The sequence below is a fragment of the Corvus brachyrhynchos genome, unplaced genomic scaffold (genome assembly GCF_000691975.1).
Source record: "Corvus brachyrhynchos isolate BGI_N302 unplaced genomic scaffold, ASM69197v1 scaffold3, whole genome shotgun sequence".
Lineage (NCBI taxonomy): Eukaryota > Metazoa > Chordata > Aves > Passeriformes > Corvidae > Corvus > Corvus brachyrhynchos.
In genome coordinates, this window is record NW_008237619.1 from 2162004 (window position 1) to 2183729 (window position 21726).

General features: G+C 38.3%; 2 protein-coding genes across 5 annotated transcripts in view; one reads left to right on the plus strand and one right to left on the minus strand.

Moving 5' to 3' along the window:
- The window catches only part of CCT8 (chaperonin containing TCP1 subunit 8), a 13060-nt gene extending 1972 nt beyond the window's left edge, over positions 1-11088 (plus strand). Inside the window, exons 2-16 of one of the 2 annotated variants that reach the window (XM_017731745.1) lie at positions 90-180; positions 788-867; positions 2037-2186; positions 2458-2638; positions 3357-3418; positions 5305-5442; positions 5881-6059; positions 7022-7088; positions 7169-7256; positions 7365-7480; positions 8724-8795; positions 8970-9134; positions 9531-9650; positions 10098-10196; positions 10856-11088. In XM_017731745.1, coding sequence (XP_017587234.1) covers positions 90-180; positions 788-867; positions 2037-2186; positions 2458-2638; positions 3357-3418; positions 5305-5442; positions 5881-6059; positions 7022-7088; positions 7169-7256; positions 7365-7480; positions 8724-8795; positions 8970-9134; positions 9531-9650; positions 10098-10190 — 1602 coding nt within the window. In that variant the 3' untranslated portion in view covers positions 10191-10196; positions 10856-11088. The remainder of the gene's footprint in view (positions 1-89; positions 181-787; positions 868-2036; positions 2187-2457; positions 2639-3356; positions 3419-5304; positions 5443-5880; positions 6060-7021; positions 7089-7168; positions 7257-7364; positions 7481-8723; positions 8796-8969; positions 9135-9530; positions 9651-10097; positions 10197-10855) is intronic. The other variant, XM_008631685.2, reaches the window with a different exon arrangement.
- Positions 11089-13018: 1930 nt separating this feature from the next.
- The window catches only part of USP16 (ubiquitin specific peptidase 16), an 18601-nt gene continuing 9893 nt past the window's right edge, over positions 13019-21726 (minus strand). Inside the window, exons 8-18 of one of the 3 annotated variants that reach the window (XM_017731741.1) lie at positions 21078-21208; positions 20638-20725; positions 20023-20101; positions 19057-19148; positions 18274-18330; positions 17255-17422; positions 16002-16671; positions 15658-15752; positions 14374-14460; positions 13964-14117; positions 13019-13346 (exon numbers count right to left, since the gene is read on the minus strand). In XM_017731741.1, the coding sequence (XP_017587230.1) occupies positions 13222-13346; positions 13964-14117; positions 14374-14460; positions 15658-15752; positions 16002-16671; positions 17255-17422; positions 18274-18330; positions 19057-19148; positions 20023-20101; positions 20638-20725; positions 21078-21208 (1746 nt within the window). In that variant the 3' untranslated portion in view covers positions 13019-13221. The remainder of the gene's footprint in view (positions 13347-13963; positions 14118-14373; positions 14461-15657; positions 15753-16001; positions 16672-17254; positions 17423-18273; positions 18331-19056; positions 19149-20022; positions 20102-20637; positions 20726-21077; positions 21209-21726) is intronic. The other 2 variants (XM_017731743.1, XM_017731742.1) reach the window with 2 other exon arrangements.

The window sequence follows — 21726 nt, forward strand, 5'->3', positions numbered from 1 at the left end:
GGCCCTGCTTTTATGAGAAGTTATTAGTTTTTTTTTTTTTTTTTTTTTTTTTTGTTAGCCTAATTCTGATCTGTCATTTTTCTCTTTAGCATTATTCAGGACTAGAAGAAGCTGTCTATAGAAACATTCAGGCATGCAAAGAACTTGCTCAAACCACCCGTACAGCTTATGGACCAAATGGTAAATAAATCCTAAAATTAATGCTGCATTTTTGAGACAAATGCTATGTTTGGAGGCTAAACATAACCTTGACAAAGGAGCAGCTGTTTGTTTCTGGGGGAAACACACTGGACTTGCTCTAAAACTGTGAACATGTTCTTTGTGACTGTAGAAATCAGATTTTGTTTTGATAGCTTTTGAGTTATGCTCAGTGTCTGCTTTTGCCAGGTTTTTGTCACAGTTACTGTGTTCGCTTTGAGACATGGTATAAAATACACGAAAAAGCACAAAAATTAAAGGAAACACAATAACACGGTAGTAGTCACAGCGAACATAATCTTGTTCAGTTAGATATATGGAAACAAAAGATATTCCCCTGTATTGTTTAATTAAATAATGTGCTGATATTTCTGGAAAGAAAACTGCTTACTCAGAAACTACTGATTTCTCCTTAATGTCACATACTTCAAGTGTTATTTCACAAAAATCTTTTAAAGTTCTTAAATTATAAACAGAACTAACACTTTCATGTGCAAGATACACCTGAAAGTTACGAAACAGTGTATGTGTACAGGATATTGTGTGCATAATGAATAATTTTTAAAAATTGTTTTGTTTTCCCATTTAGGAATGAACAAAATGGTTATCAATCATCTGGAGAAGCTTTTTGTTACAAATGATGCTGCTACTATCCTGAGAGAGCTAGAGGTAGATTTTCTTGCTTCAGAAGATGTCAATGTTTCTGCTCGTGGGCTGCTATGGTTCTGACTGTCAGTAAGGAAATGTCACTTTGCCAGATGATTTCCATATGTCACTTTGGAAATCATTTACTTTTTACACTGAATTTGAGGTCCACAGTGAAGAATATAATTCTTCTGTGAAGCAGCATTAATAGTTATAGGAGATGCTTAATAATTCCCTACTTTCTGCCAAACCAGTAGGTTTAGAAGGGGATATGTCTAGAAATGCAGTGGTTTGGAAAAGTCTCCGTGGCATACCTGTTGAGTTAATATCCCAGTGTTGTTGGTTGCCATGTTCTCCTGACTGCTTAGAATCCATCAATTGAATTTAAGAATCTGAGGCTATGGCAGCATCCTTCTGTAAATACTGTAAAGGCATGAAAAGGCTATCCTCTCTTAATTCTTCCTCTGACTTCAAATTGATACTTGAACAACATGAATAATATTTTACTGAATTTTATACTTGGTGATAGAAATAATGTAAGAATGAAGTAGTTCCTTACTGAATGCATTGTATTGGTGTTCCATATGAGTAGAATAACTGTGGAAGTCTCAGTTGTGTTTTTAAAAAATATAGTCTGCATACTAGGGACCTACTCTGATGAATTTTGCATGTTACTTTCTGGTATAAAATGTTAGGTATAAGTATTCAGGAATATAGTGTTTTATTGCATTTATTTGAAAGAAAAGTGAAGCAGTGGAATCTTTAAGCAGAGCCTCCCCACTCACCCCCATTAAAATTAAACTGTTATTTAGACATGTACTTTGTATGTTACACATGAATTCAGTTTGAAGATCTAAACTCCAGAGTGTTTTCCTGTTGCAGAACTGAGTTGTGAAGCCACTGCATCCTGTAAAAGTAGTTCAGAACCAATGTCAAGGATGTCTAATACATGTTGTAGGGGCAATGCTCAGTTCTCTGATTTTTTTTTTTTTTTTAATATATATTTGTCCTTTTTCTTGCTAGGGACGTTAGCCACCCTAGATTATCTATGCTGTTTCTTTTCCAATTTTGTGCATTATTAGTATCTCTAGGTACAATTTCAAATAAGAGAGCTTAGAAAGATACGTAGAAAAGCCTGAAGCCACAATCTTAGGTGGGATGTTGGTAACCAAGATGTGTAATGTCTTTTATAGGTTCAGCATCCTGCTGCAAAAATGCTTGTGATGGCTTCACACATGCAAGAACAAGAAGTTGGAGATGGAACAAACTTTGTCCTTGTTTTTGCTGGAGTTCTTCTGGAGTTAGCAGAAGACCTTCTGAGGATGGGGTTGTCTGTCTCGGAGGCAAGTTATAGTCTCATTACAGTTCACACAGCTTGAATCCAGATTGCCACTGGTCAGTATTCTTGGGTCATAATATTGTGAATCATCTGCTTTCTTCTCAACTGATTTTTTAGATAAAGATGTTTGAAGGAGAACCATGTGTTCTGCTGCTTGTGATTGCTTGCTTCCCTTATAATAAAACTTTTGCATCTATTAATGTTTTATGGCAGTTTGAAAAGCAGATAAAAACAGTATGAAATGTTGTAGTGAATATTTACTGTTTGCTGCACAGGTGATAGAAGGATATGAAAAGGCTTGCAAGAAAGCCCTAGAAATTCTTCCAGACTTGGTGTGCTGTTCTGCAAAGAACCTTCGAGATGTTGAAGAAGTGGCATCTTTGTTGCACACGTCAGTGATGAGCAAACAATATGGCAATGAACAGTTCTTGGCAAAGCTTATTGCTCAGGCCTGTGGTAAGTGGGCAGGAATAGGTGTGGGTATGCAGCTAAAAAACAGTAGGTTTGCTTAGGGTTGTTACTTTTTCATGTAAGATGGAAAGTATGGTTAGGTTGGATTGGATGGAACTCTTTATCTCTGAAGTGACAGTAATCTTCCTCACGTTGAACTATGCATTGGCATTGTGGCTCAGAAAAGGTTTGCCTTTCCTACTAAGCATTCCTAGAAATAGCTTTCAAGTCTTTTCAGTGACCTTTTTAGAAACCCATCGTTTTCCCTCTTTTTACATCATTAGGAGGACATATTGTGCTTCACATAAGTGGATATTAGTTGCAGCCACAGAACAATGGAAGCAAGACTGTAGTTCTGTTGAGTTGTTCTCCCTTTAGATTTCCCGGAAAAAACCTTCATTTTTAGTTCCAGTGTTTACTCTAAATACTCTGGGTCACACTTGTCTCTTGACTGTATCTGTATGAGTGCATATTTAAACTTATTTATTCAGACTGCTTAGTTAATTATTTCTTTCTGATTATTACTTTATAAAAACAAAAATTCTGTTTCTCTTTATGCCAGTTATTAGTAGGTTATAATTGTCTTGAATTTAAGCAGGTATCTCAAACCACTGAAATTCAGTAGTTCAGAAAAATTGCAGGCATTATTTATGCTGTCATTGTTCTACTTTATTCACTAGGCAAGACATACTAATTTTTTTATTTTTCTTTTTTTTTTTGCCAGTTTCTATTCTTCCTGATTCTGGTCATTTCAACGTTGATAATATCAGAGTGTGCAAAATTGTGGTAAGTTTGAAGTAGCTGTCTTTGCTGTGATTATTAAGGTAAACAGTGTAATGAAGGTTAATCTTTGAACTTCCAAAGAGTCTTTCCTAATTTTGTTGTGGCATGGTGTCGCGGGCTCGGTTTGTAACCGGGCAGAAACACCAATTTAGTGTAGTGGTTTGGTCCAAAATACTCATTACTGTTTATCTGCTGTGAGATAAGAATTAGGAGAAATGCAAAACAGGCACCAAACTTGAAAGAATATAAAGAAGTTTATTAACAGACCTAAAAGAAGAAAAAAAAAAAAAAAATTATACCACCTTCAGAACTCTCCTCCTCCCCCCACCTTCCTCCCTTCTCCCACTGACAATGTAAAAAGACAACCCTTAAGATGTTCAGTCTGTTTACCACTTCCATAATAACCTTGTTCAGTCCATTTAGAAAGAGAAGTCTCTTCTTGCTCATGCTATGAAAACATTATCACAACGAGACAGCCGCCCACTTCCAAATATTGTTCAGTCCATTTAGGAAGAGGAGTCTCTCTGCCTGCGTGTGAGTCCTTTCCCCCGACTTGCAGCTTTTCCCGCAACTGCTTTCGAGGGTCCACTCTTGAAGTTTTTTGGGGTACAATTTTAAGGTTGAGCCGTTCAGAAACAAAAACAGAGGCCCTTCTCCTTCCCTGGGAGCAAAGGGTCTTCATCATCTTCATCGTTAGGACTATCTCTGGGAGCATCTCTAGGAACTGAGGTTTTCTCCTTTCCCATTTGGAGCAAAAGTCCTCATCTGGTTCATCTCTAGGGACTGAGGTTTTCTCCTTTCCCGTTTGGAGCAAAAGTCCTCATCTGGTTCATCTCTACGGACTGAGGTTTTCTCCTTTCCCATTTGGAGCAAAAGTCCTCATCTGGTTCATCTCTACGGACTGAGGTTTTCTCCTTTCCCATTTGGAGCAAAAGTCCTCATCTGGTTCATCTCTAGGGACTGAGGTTTTCTCCTTTCCCGTTTGGAGCAAAAGTCCTCATCTGGTTCATCTCTACGGACTGAGGTTTTCTCCTTTCCCATTTGGAGCAAAAGTCCTCATCTGGTTCATCTCTACGGACTGAGGTTTTCTCCTTTCCCATTTGGAGCAAAAGTCCTCATCTGGTTCATCTCTCCCTGTCCAAACTTCTCATGAAATTACAGCTGCGTCAGCATCTGCCTATCTCCACAACTTTAAGTGGCTTAGAGAATTGTCCATATTCAAACTGGCCAGCTGATAGGTTCTATCAGTTCCCAGAGGAAACTGTAAGCACCCCTTAGCAAGGACATCCCTTCCGGGACTATGCTTGCTAACCTATGACACATGGGTAGTAAATTTTGGAAATTAGTCTTTACTTCTCTTGTTTAGTGCCCAGTAGAAACAGTCAGAAACAAAAATCATTAATATTGAAAGTAATCTAAAATGGGAACTTGTTAGAGAATGTTTTTGTTGCTGAATAAGCTAAAGTCTTACACTTAGGGCGTTCCATCCAAATGATTGTAAGGTTTGCTTTTCAGGCAGAATAGTGCAGCTTTCTGACAATAAATGGTCAGTAATATGATGTTCCCCCATTCATAGAACCAAAGAGTGGTTTGGGTTGGAATGTGTCTTAAAGATCCCTCAGTTCCAGCCCCCTACCATGGGCAGGGACACCTTCCACTAGACCAGGCTGCTCCAAACCGTGTCCAACCTGGCCTTGAACACTTCCAGGTATAGGGCCAGCCACAGCTTTTCTGGGCAACCTGTGCCAGGGCCTCACCACCCTCACATGGAAGAATTTTTTCCTGATATTTAATCTAGACTTAGTTTCTTTCAGTGGGAAACCATTCTCCCTTGTCCCATCACTACTTGCCCTTGTAAAAAGCCTCAGATTCCATTTATTTCCTTTCAGGGTGCTGGTATTTCTGCTTCCTCAGTACTGCATGGCATGGTTTTTAAAAAAGAAACTGAAGGAGATGTTACTTCTGTCAAAGATGCAAAAATAGCTGTGTATTCCTGCCCTTTTGATGGTATGATAACTGAAACTAAGGTATGTTAAAGCTCAAAATAAGTTACATCTCTGTTTATGCTTATGTGCTCTTATTTTTAGACTTGGCTATAAATATTCTCGACACTTGGTGATTGAGATATTTTGAATATTGATTTTGTTAGTTTAAAAAAGTTCATAGAAAAGTTTTGAACCTTGATTGCTTCACAGGGTTTTTGAGATAGAGGAAATGGCGTTGGTTTTGTTGGGTTATGTGAGCCAAACTACAGCTCGAATTTCTGAACCTCAAGGTTGTCTAGAATTCCCTGGTGGTTTCCTTTTTTTTTCCTCTTGTTTTACCCTGTTGCCTGGGGAGGGTGTCAGTATTACAAAATAGAATGACTTGAAGGTTATAGTTAGGTTGGGAGACAAAATGGTTTGTCAGAAACTTGTAGGCATGTGGTTTAATGGTAAACTGTAACAGTGTATATGTTTTACTAGGGCACCGTCCTAATAAAGAATGCTGAAGAATTGATGAATTTCAGTAAAGGAGAAGAAAATCTAATGGATTTGCAAGTCAAAGCTATTGCTGATAGTGGTGCAAACGTAGTAGTAACAGGTGGCAAAGTGGCAGATATGGCTCTTCATTATGCCAACAAATACAATCTTATGTTAGTCAGGTAAGTACTAGGAGAGCACAAAAACATTTGGTCTACCAGATTTATGAAATGGACTTGCCATCTTATCTCTTAGCTCTTAAATTAATTACCAACAAAATACTGCAGATTACGTGTGTTCTTCTAGTAAGCCAAAATCTGACCTTCAACTTGGTTGTTTCATATCTTAAGTTTCTTGATAGAATTTCACCTCTGACAGCTAACTGGGGGAGTAACTTGTATATATTGGTTATATCTACAGTGTAGTGTATATACTGTTATTTTGGTTTAAGTGTTTCTACAGCACAGTCAAAATCCAGAATATCAAAATTCGTGGCTCTGGTAAAGAGGGATATGGTCTCAAAGGCACGTGAGACTATTCCACAATGGTTTTCCCTCTTCACAGTCCTCATGTGATGATTTAGAAATGATGAGATGCCTCTGTGTATCACTAATGTATTTATAGATGGAAATTCTTAACTTAATGACTTTTCTGTCATTTTTCTGCTCTGTTTGTCTTTTTTCCTATAAATCATGTTTGTACATCTTCAGAATATATCCTGCATCACATAAAGTCAGATATACTTAGCAGCAGCTCTCACCATCTCACGCAGATAAGTGGTCCTTTGTTGAAAGCTGTAAATTTATTGGGTGCTGTCCAAAAAGTCTGTACTTCTGGAAATGGAGTGTGATACTGTAATGTTGTATAACAAAGAAGGATTATTATTACAGAGGCATTTTAAAGATCAAATCTTTTGCAGTAGTGGATGAAGCTTGGTGATTTCCATGTGTTTGAAGCTCTTATTTGTTTTAAAATTTGCACACTATCCTTGAAAACTGATACTTATAACTCAAAAAAATAATTGAGTGCATGCTTGATACTTGATGCAGTAAATTTTGATCTTGCCATTGGTTCACAAAATGCTGCCAAATTAAGAGAATACTCTTGTATGTGTTAACATTGTTATGGAAACTTGTTTTTAAAGGCTGAACTCCAAGTGGGACCTGAGAAGACTGTGCAAAACTGTTGGTGCAACAGCCCTACCCAGACTGGTATGTACCTCCCAAATGAGGTGCAGGAGGGTGAGAACTGATGAGCAGGTTCAATTCTTAACTCATGTTTTTCTTTCCAGACTCCCCCTACTCTTGAAGAAATGGGTCACTGCAATAGTGTGTATTTATCAGAGGTTGGGGATACACAGGTTGTGGTGTTTAAGCATGGTATGTATGTTCTGTAGAACTTCTGACATTGCTGTTGTGTTTGTGTGTTTGTATGTGTTTTAGATATAAGATTAATGAATTAATTCAGTAATGCATGTCTCTGAACAGAAAAGGAGGATGGTGCCATTTCTACTATTCTCATTCGTGGATCTACAGACAATCTGATGGATGACATAGAGAGAGCAGTGGATGATGGTGTCAATACTTTCAAAGTACTCACAAGGGTGAGTAATAAGAACACTTGAGTTATCAAAAGTGAGAAGTGGATCAGTTTGAGGCAAGACTTGAGCCTGCCCTGTGCTCGTTGCTACAAAGGCTGTAGATACTAATCTGCTTAGGTGCCTTCTGGAGTTGGGGAGATGGCTGTGTAGTATTGAGATGTGGAGGGCTGTGTAGAGAAGATTGCCATTGTGAACATAGGGTACAAGAAAGGTGGTGCTCAACATGGACTGCACTCAATTTTCCAGTAATGAGTGAGTTCTTGAAGGCAGATTAGCTTTGCTACTTTCTAAAGACAGCCAGCTCTTTCTTGACTTACTCTGTAGAAGTTTTGTAATGTTCTTTGGAAACCAGGCACAGAAGAAAAGCTAGATAGCTTTGTCACTTGGGATCAGGAGAAACTGACTGGTTGGAGACTCAATTTCTAGTTCATTGGTGATAACTCATGCTTCCTCCACATAATACAGATAGGTTTTTATGGATGGAAGAACTCAAGTCTTACAGAGGATTTTTTTTTGTGAGCAGCTTATGTGGTCTTAAATATTATTATTTCATTTTTCCTCTTTTTATACAAAAGGAAATGTTCTTGTATTTACTTGGAAAATGGCATGCAAAAATTGTTAAAACTGTTAATCTCTTCTACATACCAAGACATGGATATTGATTTAGAATACAGAAATGCTGTGCATTTATGATTGTGTCCAGGAGTTATCCTGTTTTAAGATTTATGATGGTTACTTTGTGGGTTAAAAGACCAGAGTTATTAAGTAAATTCTGGTTTGCCAAAGGATGTACAAAATGCTTAATTTAAAGTGAAAGAAAACAAAACAAAAACTCCCAACACCTTGTGATACCTCTTGACATATTAAACTTAGTGTACAGTTGATTGGTTTCCTGTATGATACTTCCCACCGAAATAATAGAAAAGATGAGAAAATCTAGGAATGCTGTTACAGTTAACCATGAATTGAAGTTGTTACAAAAAAAGCCAAAAAATCCCAGACACAAAACCCCCACTGCATTATTATTTTGCTTTTTACAAAAGAAGCTGTTTTTCTTCAAAGACATTGGAATGAACGAGTAAATTCTGGTATATTTCCCTTATAATGTGTGTTTGTTCCGATTCTTACTAAGTCTGTGTGGAATAAATTTCTGCTGCATTCTTGATATACTAGAAAAATCCAAAAGCAATAAAAAGTAATAGATGCTTTAAGAAAAACACTGTGTTTTGGTGTGGTCTTTCCACAGGATAAACGTCTTGTTCCTGGAGGTGGTGCAACAGAGATTGAATTAGCCAAGCAGATCACATCGTATGGAGAGGTACAGCAAACAGGCTTCTTGGCTTTTCGTCTTCACACACACATTTTACAAAGAAACCACAAATACTATTTTATACCAACATATATAGTTGTGTATTAAAAACAAGTGTGGGAGGAAATGCTTCCCTATCTTACAGTTTTTGAAATGCTGACGTGGTTTTCAACTTCACTTTAGACTTGTCCTGGACTTGACCAATATGCCATCAAGAAGTTTGCTGAGGCATTTGAAGCCATTCCTCGAGCACTGGCAGAAAACTCTGGAGTAAAGGCTAATGAGGTCATCTCCAAACTTTATGCTGTGCATCAGGAAGGGAAGAAAAATGTTGGATTTGATATTGAGGTAAATAGTCTTTCATGTTACTTGTTGCCCTGCAGTGCAGGGTTATACCTAATAGTACTTCTATCAGTATGAAGTATTTATAGATTATTTTGAATTGTTGGAAGCTCTGTGTTGCACAGCCTAGAATAATAATTTATTGGAATTGAAATAGTTAAATGTTCGTTTTTATCAGCAAGCAGTTCAATTCAGTATAGTGTAGTGGCCTTAGGTCAGAGGTGGAGGGGGATACTGAACTAATGTGACAGGGAGTAAGTCTTCAGTAATTATTGACTTTGTCTTCCTGCTAATGGGTTAGGAATGAAGGTTTTCTGAAGGGAGGAGATCAGAAAAGTGATACCACCTTGCTGGGTAAAAGCCTGAGAAAGTTTTCAATAATGTTTTTTGCCCATCTGACAGGCTGAAGCTGCTGCGGTGAAGGACATGTTGGAAGCTGGTGTGTTAGACACCTATCTTGGAAAATTCTGGGGTATCAAGCTAGCTACAAATGCAGCAGTAACTGTCCTAAGGGTTGATCAGGTAAGCTTATGTGTCATTTGGGTGCTGAGTTAAAACCTGGCAGAACCCTCATGCAAATAGATGGAATCTCCTGGAAATGGAAGGCATAAAAATAATGCTACTTGAGAATGTGGTTTGTTCATTTCTGAAAGCCAGGAAGTAATTTGTTCAAGAGCTTGTAATCTGGAATGTGGCTGCTTTACTATAGCAGTACTATTAATGTTTGTTGGGTTTAGGATTTTTTTAAAAAGATTTTGTTGATATTTTAAAGACAGTTGATATTTGTATCCAGAGAGTTAACCCTAACTTCTGTAGGAACAAGCTTCAATAGAAGAAGCCTTCTGTCATGTATTGTTACATGAAAATCCCATTTTTAGGAAAGATAGAGATTACTGTCATAATGATAGAAATCTTTTATTATTTTGTGAAGCTTCAGCAAAAACGAATTTGCATGTAAAATTTCTGTAGATCATTATGGCAAAAACAGCAGGCGGTCCAAAAGCCCCTAAGCAACAAGGACATTGGGATAAGGATGACTGGAAAGATGAGCCTGAAAACTAGTGTGCAGTAAGCTCTGTTTTTCTAGCAGAGAGGTATCTGTGTGAGTGCATGCATGAGTTCATTGACAAGCACATGGCAGATTGTATTCTCCTTGAGAACACATAACACTGCTGTCGTTTGCTGTGTGCTGATTGCTACATCTTGTATTTGTGCCTTTGCAAACGAATTCTGCTCCTAAATCCAAATTTTCATGGAAGGGATGACAAGTGCAGGTTCAGTTTTACCTTACTTGTCCATATAGGCAGTGCAGAGAATGTGCTTTAACACGGACTTAATGGTTTTAAAGTGTGATACTTAGAGACAATAATTGAGAACAGTAGCTTTGATAATCCTCCTTTCTGTAGTGTGCACTCTGTAAACTAGTCTGCTGTTGGTCTGTTTAAGCACTCACTTTCTGTAGACTAACTGAAGTCTTACTTTGCATGCAAAAATGAGGTAAAATACCTTTTTTTACTGTATCGGGGTCAGCTTCTACCATTCTCAAGAAAGAAAAGAAAGTTGTTAATATCTCAATTAGATGGATAATAATATTCACTGGCTTAGGTTCAGAGTGGGGAAACTGCATGAATGTAGTGAATGCTAGCAGTCAGCATCATGTGGCTGTAAGAGTAGGGTACGAGCCTGATTTTAACATCAGCCTTTTTTATTTCTCTGTTTTCTTCAAGATCATTATGGCAAAACCAGCTGGTGGCCCAAAACCTCCATCAGGAAAGAAAGACTGGGATGAAGACCAAAATGATTGAACAGTTTAACTATTTCTTAAGTGACATGACTTTGTGAGTTTTTTAATATCCCAGTTGGAGCCTGTCACAATGTTTTGCTCTAGCCTTTAAATTATGAACAGTGTCCAATGGAGTGCAGAACTTCAGACACCTCAATAAACGTACTCACTGTTAAAGCGTGGACTTACTTCATTTGGAGCCAGCATGACATACATGGTTGTTCCCAGTCTGTGAATGTGTAGGGATAAATGACACTGTGTGGGTGTGATGGGCTGACCCTTGGCTGGCTGCCTGACACTCTCCTGGCGAGGAAGGAAGGAGAACTTCTCAGGGGCTGAGATAAAGAGGGGGAGATCACATACCAATTCCTGTTGCAGGCACAACAGACTCAATGTGCAGGGAGGCTGACCATGAGCCTGCTACAGGGAGGTCATAATCCACAATTGTTGTGACTCTTTGTGCTCTTATTTGTGCTCCTTGGCCAGTACTTGAGAGTAAACAGTCAAATGAATGTCGAAATAATTAAGTGTTGGCAGCAGGTCTGTGGTCCCTGCATTCAGTAGCCCCTCTCCTGAGACCCCACTTGGAGCACTGTGTACAGATGGGGTGCCCCAAACATAAGAAAGACAGAGAACTGTTAAGAGCGAGTCCAGAGGAGGGTTACCAAGTTGATAAGGGGACTGAGCACCTGCCCTATGGAGATGGGCAAAGTCAGGGCTGTTCTGCTTGGACAAGGTTGTGTGGAGACCTCACAGCACCTTCCAGTGTCTGAAGGGGCTACAGGGAAGCTGGAGAGGGACTCTGCATCAGGAAATACAGTGACAGGACAAAGCGGAATGCCTTCAAACTCAAATAGGGGAAATTTAGGGTAGGTACACAGAAGAACTTCTCCCCTGTGAGAGTGGTGAGGCCATGACACAGGTTGCCCAGAGAAGCTGTGGCTGGCCCATCCCTGGAAGTGTTCAAGACCAGGTTGTACAGGGCTCTGAAAAACCTCATCTAGTGGGAGGTGTCCCTGCCCATGGCAGGGGGTTGGAACTGGATGAGCTTTAAGGTCCTTTACAACACAAACCATTCTATGATTCTATGCTGCTTTTTTTTTTACATGCATCTCTCTCCTCACCCTTTTACGTCCCCATGCTCTCAAAAGGGCAGCCTGACAGCAGTGAACTGCATCACATTCTAATGACCTTAAAAATAAATGCTGAGCAGCACTAGCCAGCATGATGCAGAGTGCTGGAATCTTTCAGCTGAAGCCCCCTGTTAAGATTAATCTTGGGAAGTAAACAGCTTATGTGTCTCCAAGTAGCTTGAAAGGAGAACTGCACTTGAAATCCAAGCCACTTCAATAATTAATCCTTTTACTACTCTTGCCAGCACTACTCTTATCTCACAACCAGAAGGGAGTGGAAGGCTAAGTCAAGTCTGGAACTATCTTTTGCCTAAATAAGGCTGCTCTACTAATGCTGGCTTTATAGTCAGTTGTTGGTGAGGCTGAAAAATAAACTCAGCAAGTTTTCAGAAGGATTGGCGTACTGCTAGAGTCAGCTGCACGAGGACTACCGCTGATGGCTCTAAGGGTTACAAGAACAAGATGCCCATTTTCTTAGTAAGGCTGTTGCAAAAAATGCACTGAATGTAAGCAGCTGCTGCTCTAGCATGCCAGAGCCAAGATTTTATTCACATGAAAGTCAACATGAAGCTTGTGGAGAACTTCACAGTTACAAGTCACTGCAGGACTACTGGTCTTATGCCTGTTGTGTGGAAAGACTACGTGGGACTGCCTGTAATAAGAGTGAGCCAAGCACTCAGCCTTGCCAAAACACCAGCAAAAGAATTCCTGGAACATTTGCAAACTTGAGGGCTCTTCTATTGGACATAAACCAATAGTGGAAAGAGAGCTGAAGCTGCAATTGTCTTGGCTCTTGTGGCTCTTGTGGAGGAAGAAACAGCTTCTTATGCTTGGAACCCAGGTCTAAAAAACACATAGGAACGCATAATAGCCAAGATTAACTATAGTTCAAAAGTAGAGCTGGTTGCTTTAAAGTGAAAAAGCTGCTGATCAAGATCTATATCTACCCAAATTACTCACCAAAAACTCAAAGCTGTAATTTTGAAAAAAACTTTTATTGAAAAGTAGTGGAAACACTGGAAAAAGTATAAGTTAACTGCTTGTCAGTGTGTCTAAAATGCATAAAGTGAATTCCTGTTATACAGTAGCTCCAACATGTTAACATGATTTGCAAGTCTGCCTTCTCTCACACCTCTGAAGAAGGTGGCTGCACACACAGGAAGGCTCTTCTGAAGAGTTACAGCAGCCTCTCATAGAACAGAAGATAGGCTTGGGAGCTCAGCACTTTGGACACAGAGACAGGTTGTACGTGTGTATCGCTGATGTGGAACCACTGACCTTTGACTGGCTCAGTTTCTAAAGCTGTGAAAGGAAAAATTTAGGAGTAAAAGTTATTACAAAGAATTGAAGCAATCAGTTCTATTAGTGCTCTTCAGTAAGAATCATGGAGTACAATCATAGAATCACTGAGTTGGAGAAGACCTCCAAGATCGAGTCCAACCTGTGACTGATCACCGCCCTGTCAACCAGACCACAGCACTTAATGCTACATCTGGTTGTTCCCCGAACACCTCCAGGGATGGGGATGTCACCACATCCTTGGGCAGCCCCTACCAATGCTTAACCACCATTTTGTCTTCATGTCTTCCTAATGTCCAACCTGCACCTCCCCTGGCACAGCTTGAGGCCATTTCCTCTTGTCCTGTCACTTGTTACCTGGGAGCAGAGCCTGACCCCCACCTGGCTCCACCCTCCTTTCAGGCAGTTTTGGAGACTGGTAAGGTCTTCCCTGAGCCTCCTTTTCTCCAGGCTGAGCCCTCCCAGCTCTCTCAGCTGCTCCTTATAGGACTTCACCAGCTTCATTGCCCTTCTCAGAGAACTTATCTGCCATGGCAGGATGTTGGAACTACATGATCTTTAAGGCCTCTTCCAACCCAAACCATTTTGTGATAATTTGTAAAATATTTCTAATGACTTACCTTGAGATTGTCCTCGAAGGACAAGATCAGAGAGGTGGCTGTTCATAGCTCTCATTTTAACATAGGCAGTGTAGTGCCCAAACCTCATTGTTCCGCTGTGTTCAACAACTCCATAGAGAGAGTACAAGACCTTTGTATTCCCTTCAGCCACATTCTAGAAAACCACAGGTTTAGCTATGTCAGCCAGGTGCTGAGTTTTGAAGAATGTAAACTCTTTGATTTGTTTGGTGATGAAATGGAAACTGGTTATTAGAGATTCATGCAAGCACTACAGTTATGAGCAGTGAAGTACAAGTTATCACACAAAGTAACAGGCTTGACAAGCGTTCTACAAAGATTTTGCTATGCAGCTTTGTTGTGAAAGCACATTAGAACATGGGAAAGGAGAATCTGATTGTTTTCCCACTTACTTTACATTTAGCTGTACAGAAAGGAGCCAAGTCTATCACTTCTGGGAACTTGATATGCCTGTTAACCTTCCGCAGATTAAATCCAGCCTTAAACAACCAAAGTAGAGGAAAACCCCATAATATTAAAATGGAGCATATTAAAACCATGCTTAGTTACTCTATGTTTCAGGTTAAAGTTTCAACAATACAAAATTAGTTTTACATTACGCAAAACTGGGAAAAAGCAAACTTTTTTTTTCTCTGATGTCCAGTATTCCAGCATTATTTCCTTGCTCCCACATGCTGCACTGGAGCACAAGTTAAGATGGCTCTTCAGCTCACTCGTACATTAACGTAATGGTAACAAAAGTGGAAAAAGAATCAGCTCTAATGCACTTCAGTAACTATGAGGACAAGTCTTGGCTTCTCAGATACTGGAACATGCCTGAGGATCTGATCTTAGAGCATCCAAACTGATGCAAACTGTGCTCCCACCATAATCACATAATTGTAATAATCACATAAAAACAAAAGGAGATGATGGCAGAAGTTATTTTCTTCATATTTCAGTCTCTTGGAATAGGCTACATATTTCCATTTTCTATATGAAATTGGTTTTCATCTAATTAAAGTTGCCTCCCTTATTTTTCAAGTATCTTGACCTAAACACTAAATGGGTTTAAATTTAGAAGAGGCAGTACTGCCTCCCTTTCCTTTCCTCCTTCTCTCTTGAAAAGCTAAAGGCCTGAGTTAAAAATTTTTCTACAATTTGGGAATAAAGAGGTAAATGACTTTACTTCAGTGTCTGTAAATAAAACTTAAGTTACTTTGCTTTCCTTTCATGCTTCCTTCTCCCCCACAAGGCTCAGAATCCTCTTTTCCACTTCTGCTAACTTGTTACTTACTTGTTACTAGTAAGGGATCCTATTTACCTGTACTTAGTGAAATGCATGAGCCCATGAACAGCTGTAATAGTAGGAAACCATTAATGCTAAGATTCCACTTTAATACAGTAAGCAGTAAGAATAATGAGGGAATATGTTGTGAATATGCTCACAAAACAGTGTTTTCCAGTTAATTAGGGGACTATTCTTTCAGAAAAACACTCCTCAATGCCTCGAAGACCACAAAACACAATGCCGCACACAAATGCCTTCCAAACTTTGGGAAAAAAAAACCAAACTAGTTTTATAGAAAATAAAAGTAACGTTAGCATGTTTTCAAGTTAAACTAGTACAACATGCATATGTACACATATATACATATTAACTTGAGGCTATATACATGTGTCAGCTTGCTACTTACATGCTGAAACCTCTTTAAGTGAAGGGTTAAAATTGGAGGAGCTAGAGAGATGAGCATCTGCTTTTTGGCATTAGTATAAACAAACTTCTTTTCACCTGCAGAAAAGAAAAACCACCAAGATTAAAACAAGTGTTTTATATCAAAAGCAGGAATTTTCACTATTTAAACTGTTACAATGTCATCTACTGCAAGAACTGAGAAGCTGAGCATTCTCCTTTAATACGATGAATGAAAGTAGGCAAAGTTATACAAATACCACTTTAGGGATAATTCCCCCACCTTTACCCACTCAAGAAGCACATAGGGATATATTTAAAGTTTTCTTTTAAAAAAGTTTGTCATACTTTTTATGTTGTTCTTTGGTCCACAATGCCTTTGTGTACACACATCACACAGTAGTTTATTGGTCTCAGTAAGTGTTTCATTACGGGTAAATTGATACAAACAGTGATGGATTGAACCTTCCTCTGGGTTCAGCTCTTCCCTGTTTGCCAGAGTACAAAATGCTGTTTCAGGGTCATCTGTAGATACTTCGCACGTCTTGCTAGGAACAGGCTGAAGGCCATCCATGGTACTCATGTCAGATTCACTGGCACCCAAGTGGAGTTTTGAAAAGTCTATAGCAAGCTCTTCCTCATCTTCATTGTCATCATCCTCCTCTTTCAAAGACAGGTTGTCAAGGCCATTGACAAACTTCATAGGAGAATCTAAGCCTTCCACAGAGAGATCTGTGAGAGACTCGTTTTCTTCACACTCTTGTTCTGGCTTTCCTGTATTTTCATGCCTGCTCTGAATTTCTGTACTATTTCCCTGTATACTCAAGTCTTTCTGAGTTAAGCAGTGATCTTTGCACTCATGTGATGATTCCTCTTCTTGCTTCTTATCAAGAGTTTCAGAGCTCATTTCAGTCTCTGATTCTTGCTTGTACTCAACATCTATCTCTGGCTGTTCAGTTGCACAGAGATCTGACAAGTGAAGTATCTTTCCTTGAAGTTTTTGCTGCCGGCGCTGGCTCTGCACATTTGAATACATAGAAACAAGAGTACAAAACACAAAGTAAGCACGAATTATATTCAGCATTTCTTACCACTTCTTTATCAGAATGTTTGTTGCATACCATAGATGCATAAGGCAGGAGAGGGAAGAATAATCTATGATTTAATGATAAGAGGTGATCAGTTCCACTAATACTGAACTTACCCTCACTCAGACATAGTTCCCATTGCTCCTTGTTAAGCAGTATCATCAAAATACAGCTAATTGTTCCCTTGCTATCTTCCTGATCCTTTCTTATGTCTGTATTCTAAAGTTTTGTGAATATTCTTGCAATCAATGACTGGAAAACAGTCTGATACAGATTAAGGCTACTTCAGACAAGCAACAAATTCTGCTGGATATTATTATATTATTCCTACAAACCAGTGCTCAACAGAACATCTTAACAACAAAGACATGGGTATAATTAAGTCTTTTCAGTTGTGCATTTGAAGGAGGAGAAATTTTAAGCTGTCTCCTCCTTCATGTAAACTAAGGAAACAAAACCAGTATATTTCAACAGAAATAGCAAGCACAAAGTGAAATACCTATCCAAACCAACCTTGGCTTGTTTTCTGGCCTGTTTCTTCACTTTTTTCTGAAGGTGCTTACTTGTACCAGGGGGCTCATCTTTCTGCTTAAGGTAATGGTCATTGATTTTATCCTCTTCATCTTCGGACTCCTTTTCTTTGTTTTCTTTAATGTTTTCTCTCTTTGTAATTTTCACTTTCTACAAAACCCAAAAAGCCACAGAACAACCACAGAAATAGAGATGTTATCTGAGTTTTCAGCTCAAATATAACATTTTAATGATGTAACATACAACTAACTCACACCCTGGTGTTAATGGAAGGAGTGTCTCACTCCAGAGAGTCCGTATGAAACAAGGACTTGTGGAATGAAACAGCATGTAAGAGCAAGGCTATTGATGGCCAAATTCTGAACATGTAAAGGGGCAACATCACCGTTGCCTCTAACCGATCTCATTAAATGCATTGAAGAGTCATGTTTTACACAAGCAGAGACATTTTCAGTTGAACGTCCTGCCACAGAATTTTTTTGCTTCTGCTAAAATGAAACTTGTTTGTGGCAGAAGTCGTGATCTTTTTGGCTGTGGGGGTTCCATTCCAGTACTTATGAGTAAGCAGTGCTACACAACAAATGTGAAATATTACATATACAGATTATCAATACAAAACACAAAGCAAATCACGTACTTTGAGTGTCTGGAGATCGACCAAATAAGTATTCACATACTATCCTATCAACATTTCTTAACTTTATTCCATAACCTGAATATTAGGAGAAGTGTTCTTGGACTCAGTGCAGGAAAATGGATGAAAAAAGTGACAAAAAACCCCCAAAGAACTCAAACAACCTGTGTGATTTTCCAGAGACAATTTACGAACCACAACTTACAGGAATGACTCTCATGAAAAATCTTATTCTTTATCTTTCTGTGCAATTTTGATTTGCAAAAGAGACTTTTAGAAAGATGCTTAAATGCTGTTCCTAATGATTGTATAATAAGTGTTTCCATATAAACAAAAAAAATATAGGCCATAAAGTACTATTTCTTACCTGAACATCTAGTATGGGAAGTGACAAATCAAGGAAAGGCTCATGGACCAAGGATACCTTTAAATGAATAATCAAGAGTCCAATTTAATTTTGTTTGGAAGCAGCTGGCTTGCTGTCAATAGGTGTATTTGCATGTTTACATTCAAGGCCTGCTTTCACTTGTGCCCACAACTGTAAAACACAGCTCATTTACCTCCACAAATAGCTTCCACTGACTAAAATCCAGCAGTCACATTACCATAGAAATGAGCAGGAAATATTTTTATGAATTTTAGTTATCTAGTGATACTGCACCTTAAGGCCTAAGAGACTCATAGCTGTAATCTATCATGATATTCCACTAGCCCACTTGCTAATACACTCAATTACTTCATTCTCAGGATATATTATCCCAGTAGTGCTTTCTTCACTGTCCTCCTGGCAATTCCATGGTCTTTTCATTGTGGGAAAGGGGACGATGAATCCCCTGAATAAAAAAGGAAAGGGCCCCATAACAATTAATTTGCTCTACGATCTGTACCACTGGAAGGTGTTCACTGAGAATCTAGGAGGGAATTCTGGCAGAGGCAGCTTGCTGCTGACCTCTTTTTCTGGAAGGCTTTTGAAAGGAACTGAAAGGTTAACTTTATAATACAAGGGAAGTAAGATTCCAGCCAAATAATGCTCCTTTTTGAAAAGCATGCAGCTAGTCAAGTATTATTTCTACATACAGTCACTTTGGGGTTCTCCTGCAGATTAGAGGACATTACACTCTAGGTTATTCAGAGCAGGCAGTTTACTTACAGTTCTGCATTCCTCACACATAATTGTGCTGGTTAATTCTCCACCAAAGATTCGATCTACAAAACTTCGTATTCCATTTTTCTTTTCATATTCTGAGAATTCAAAAAGCATATAGTAAAATTAATAATATTACATACAATATACTGGCAACCAATTTCATTACCGCAAACCAAATAAGAAAAGGAGAATATAACATGCAAGGTGTATGATGGAACATGTTGGCCTGTTCTGGTTTCCTCAGGATAGCAAGTACAGCAAGACTCTTAAATTAAGAATCTTTTGTGTATCAAAAGAGTGGGGGTGAAAACACATTTGCAGAAGACAGCTTGGTTAAACCATACCCTACCACCTTCTCTGCTCAAATGCATTTCCCTATTTTCTCAGAAGTACTGCATCTCAGTAAGAACTCCTGTTTTCTCTCAGGACTGAAACAACTATCTGAACTTAAAAAAAAACAAGCACCAACTTTTGTCTGACAAACAAAACCAATTTCCTCAAGTTGTAATTTCAGAATAACACGTAGTCTGAATTTAAACTGGCAACTCATCTCCTAAGTCACGTTGAAAAGTTTAAAAATTTCCCTGTTCATTCTTTAAATTTTTTATACCACTTTTAAGTAACAATGGACTATTAGCAGCTGCATAAATTATATTCACATGCTAGTATTTTAACTTCTTACATGTTTGAATGATTAATCACTGCCCAAACATATTTTAATGTATGATGTCTACAGAATCAACTATCTCTTATTCTGTTAAGAAGGAAATGCCACCAAGTTCAGCAAGACATTTAAATATAGACTAAAACTATTGAGCCTCTTATTCTAGATGCACACATGTTCAAGAGGTGGCAAAAAGTTGTACAATTAGACATGTATCTTTTAGTTGATTCTATTAATGTTACTTTATATACTTCAACAAAAAAGGAGACTTTACAAGTTACTGATGCTGTGATAATTTATTTTACCTTTAATTTTCTTTTTAAGTTCTTCTTCATTTTCTTTGTTAGAGTCACTCATCGCCTTTAGTATTCCAACACTTATTTGCTGAAATTTTCAAAACAAATATACTCCGTAAAATTTTCTAAACTAATTCACTTAATGACTTCATTTTACGATGTGTTTCAGATGGAGGAAAAAGTAAAATCTTCACCAATTAAGAGAATCAATTCAAACAACACAAGTACCTGTAGAACTACACAATAGTTCCCATAGATAACAACAAAAAAAAATCAACTGGAAACAAGGTGCAACCATAGTGTTCCAATTAGTATGTAAGAAAATCAGTCTAAGGATTGCCCAAATTAAAACTGGCAAAAAAACCCCATGGAATTTCTACAAGTGCATTTCAGAAATGAAGACATACGGACATTCTTTAAGGTGACTACATATACTCCACACCCACTTTTTCTGCGGGTTCTCTTTGCTAATATGCTTCAAGTTAAGTCCTGTGGGCAGCACAACCACTCTATGGAAGCTGACATATCTCAGAAAGTATGGTTTTTCTCCCCTCAGCAGGAGAAAGAGGCTGGGTCTGGGGTATGAAGAAGAAAGGTATGCACAACTATGACTTTAGCACTCACCTGAATTTCTTCTGTTCTCATTCCATCAAGTAAGTAACGAAGCAATTCATGACTGTCTTGCTGCTGATAACCTTTAAATCGTATTGCTCTGTTAAATGAAATCGTAAGGTATAACTGAACTCAGAGATAAACACAGCAAAAACAACTCACACCAAACACACATGGACAAAGTCTCCAGAATGTATGTATATAAAAGCAACACGTGTCTACATATACTATTTTCTAAAAATATGAAGCCAGCTCATCAGTATGTCACTAAGTATCTTTCATTTTACTGCTATTCATTTATATTTTGGTCTTCTTTCAAAAATTGTTAAGTATTCTACAAATTTTATATGCTGTGTTCTGAGCTAGAGATAAAAAAAAGAGAAAAACTGACAGTCTTTCAAACAATAAACTTTTTCATACTCACTATGACATGCAATTGTACAGATACTCACTTTTTACAAACCTGAGCAAAAAGTTCCTTAGGCGTCACTACCCCTTTTTTTGTCTCTTGCATTTCTGTCACGAACTGATGCATGGCTAGTGTTAAAGGACCTGGCTGATCTAGTTTTATTAGCTGAGGTTCCTGTTTGAAATAAAAGCAACAGAGCTGTTTTGCCTTAATTCAGTGACAGATTCTTCAGCAGTAAGTTTTTCCTTTTCAGTTCCTGAAAACATTATTGTCAAATAGAATACACAAAATTCCAAAATGGCAGTAAGTTAACCTGAAAAAACAATGCATGGCTTATCATGAAACAATAGCAAAACTCAGTTATTTATTGCTCAGTTCAAAGTCTGGATTTCTTGCCTTTACTAGGAAAAAAACCGATTTCTGAAAAAGGAATTGTGCATCCAAATCTCTCACTGTAGTGACAGGTGTGTTATTTAAGTTAGTGCTACAGACATCCTCTAGTTTCCTATTTTGCATTTAGACAAGTGACACTATAGCAAGAGTTACACATTTTCATCCTTCATATAACATCATCATAATGCAAGCACTCCTTCTACAACAGAGTATCGAATCACTGCTCTTACATTGTGAACAAAATACCTCCACTGACTTCAGAAGCAGCTTTATGGAAATCAGTGGTGAAGTTCCTGCTG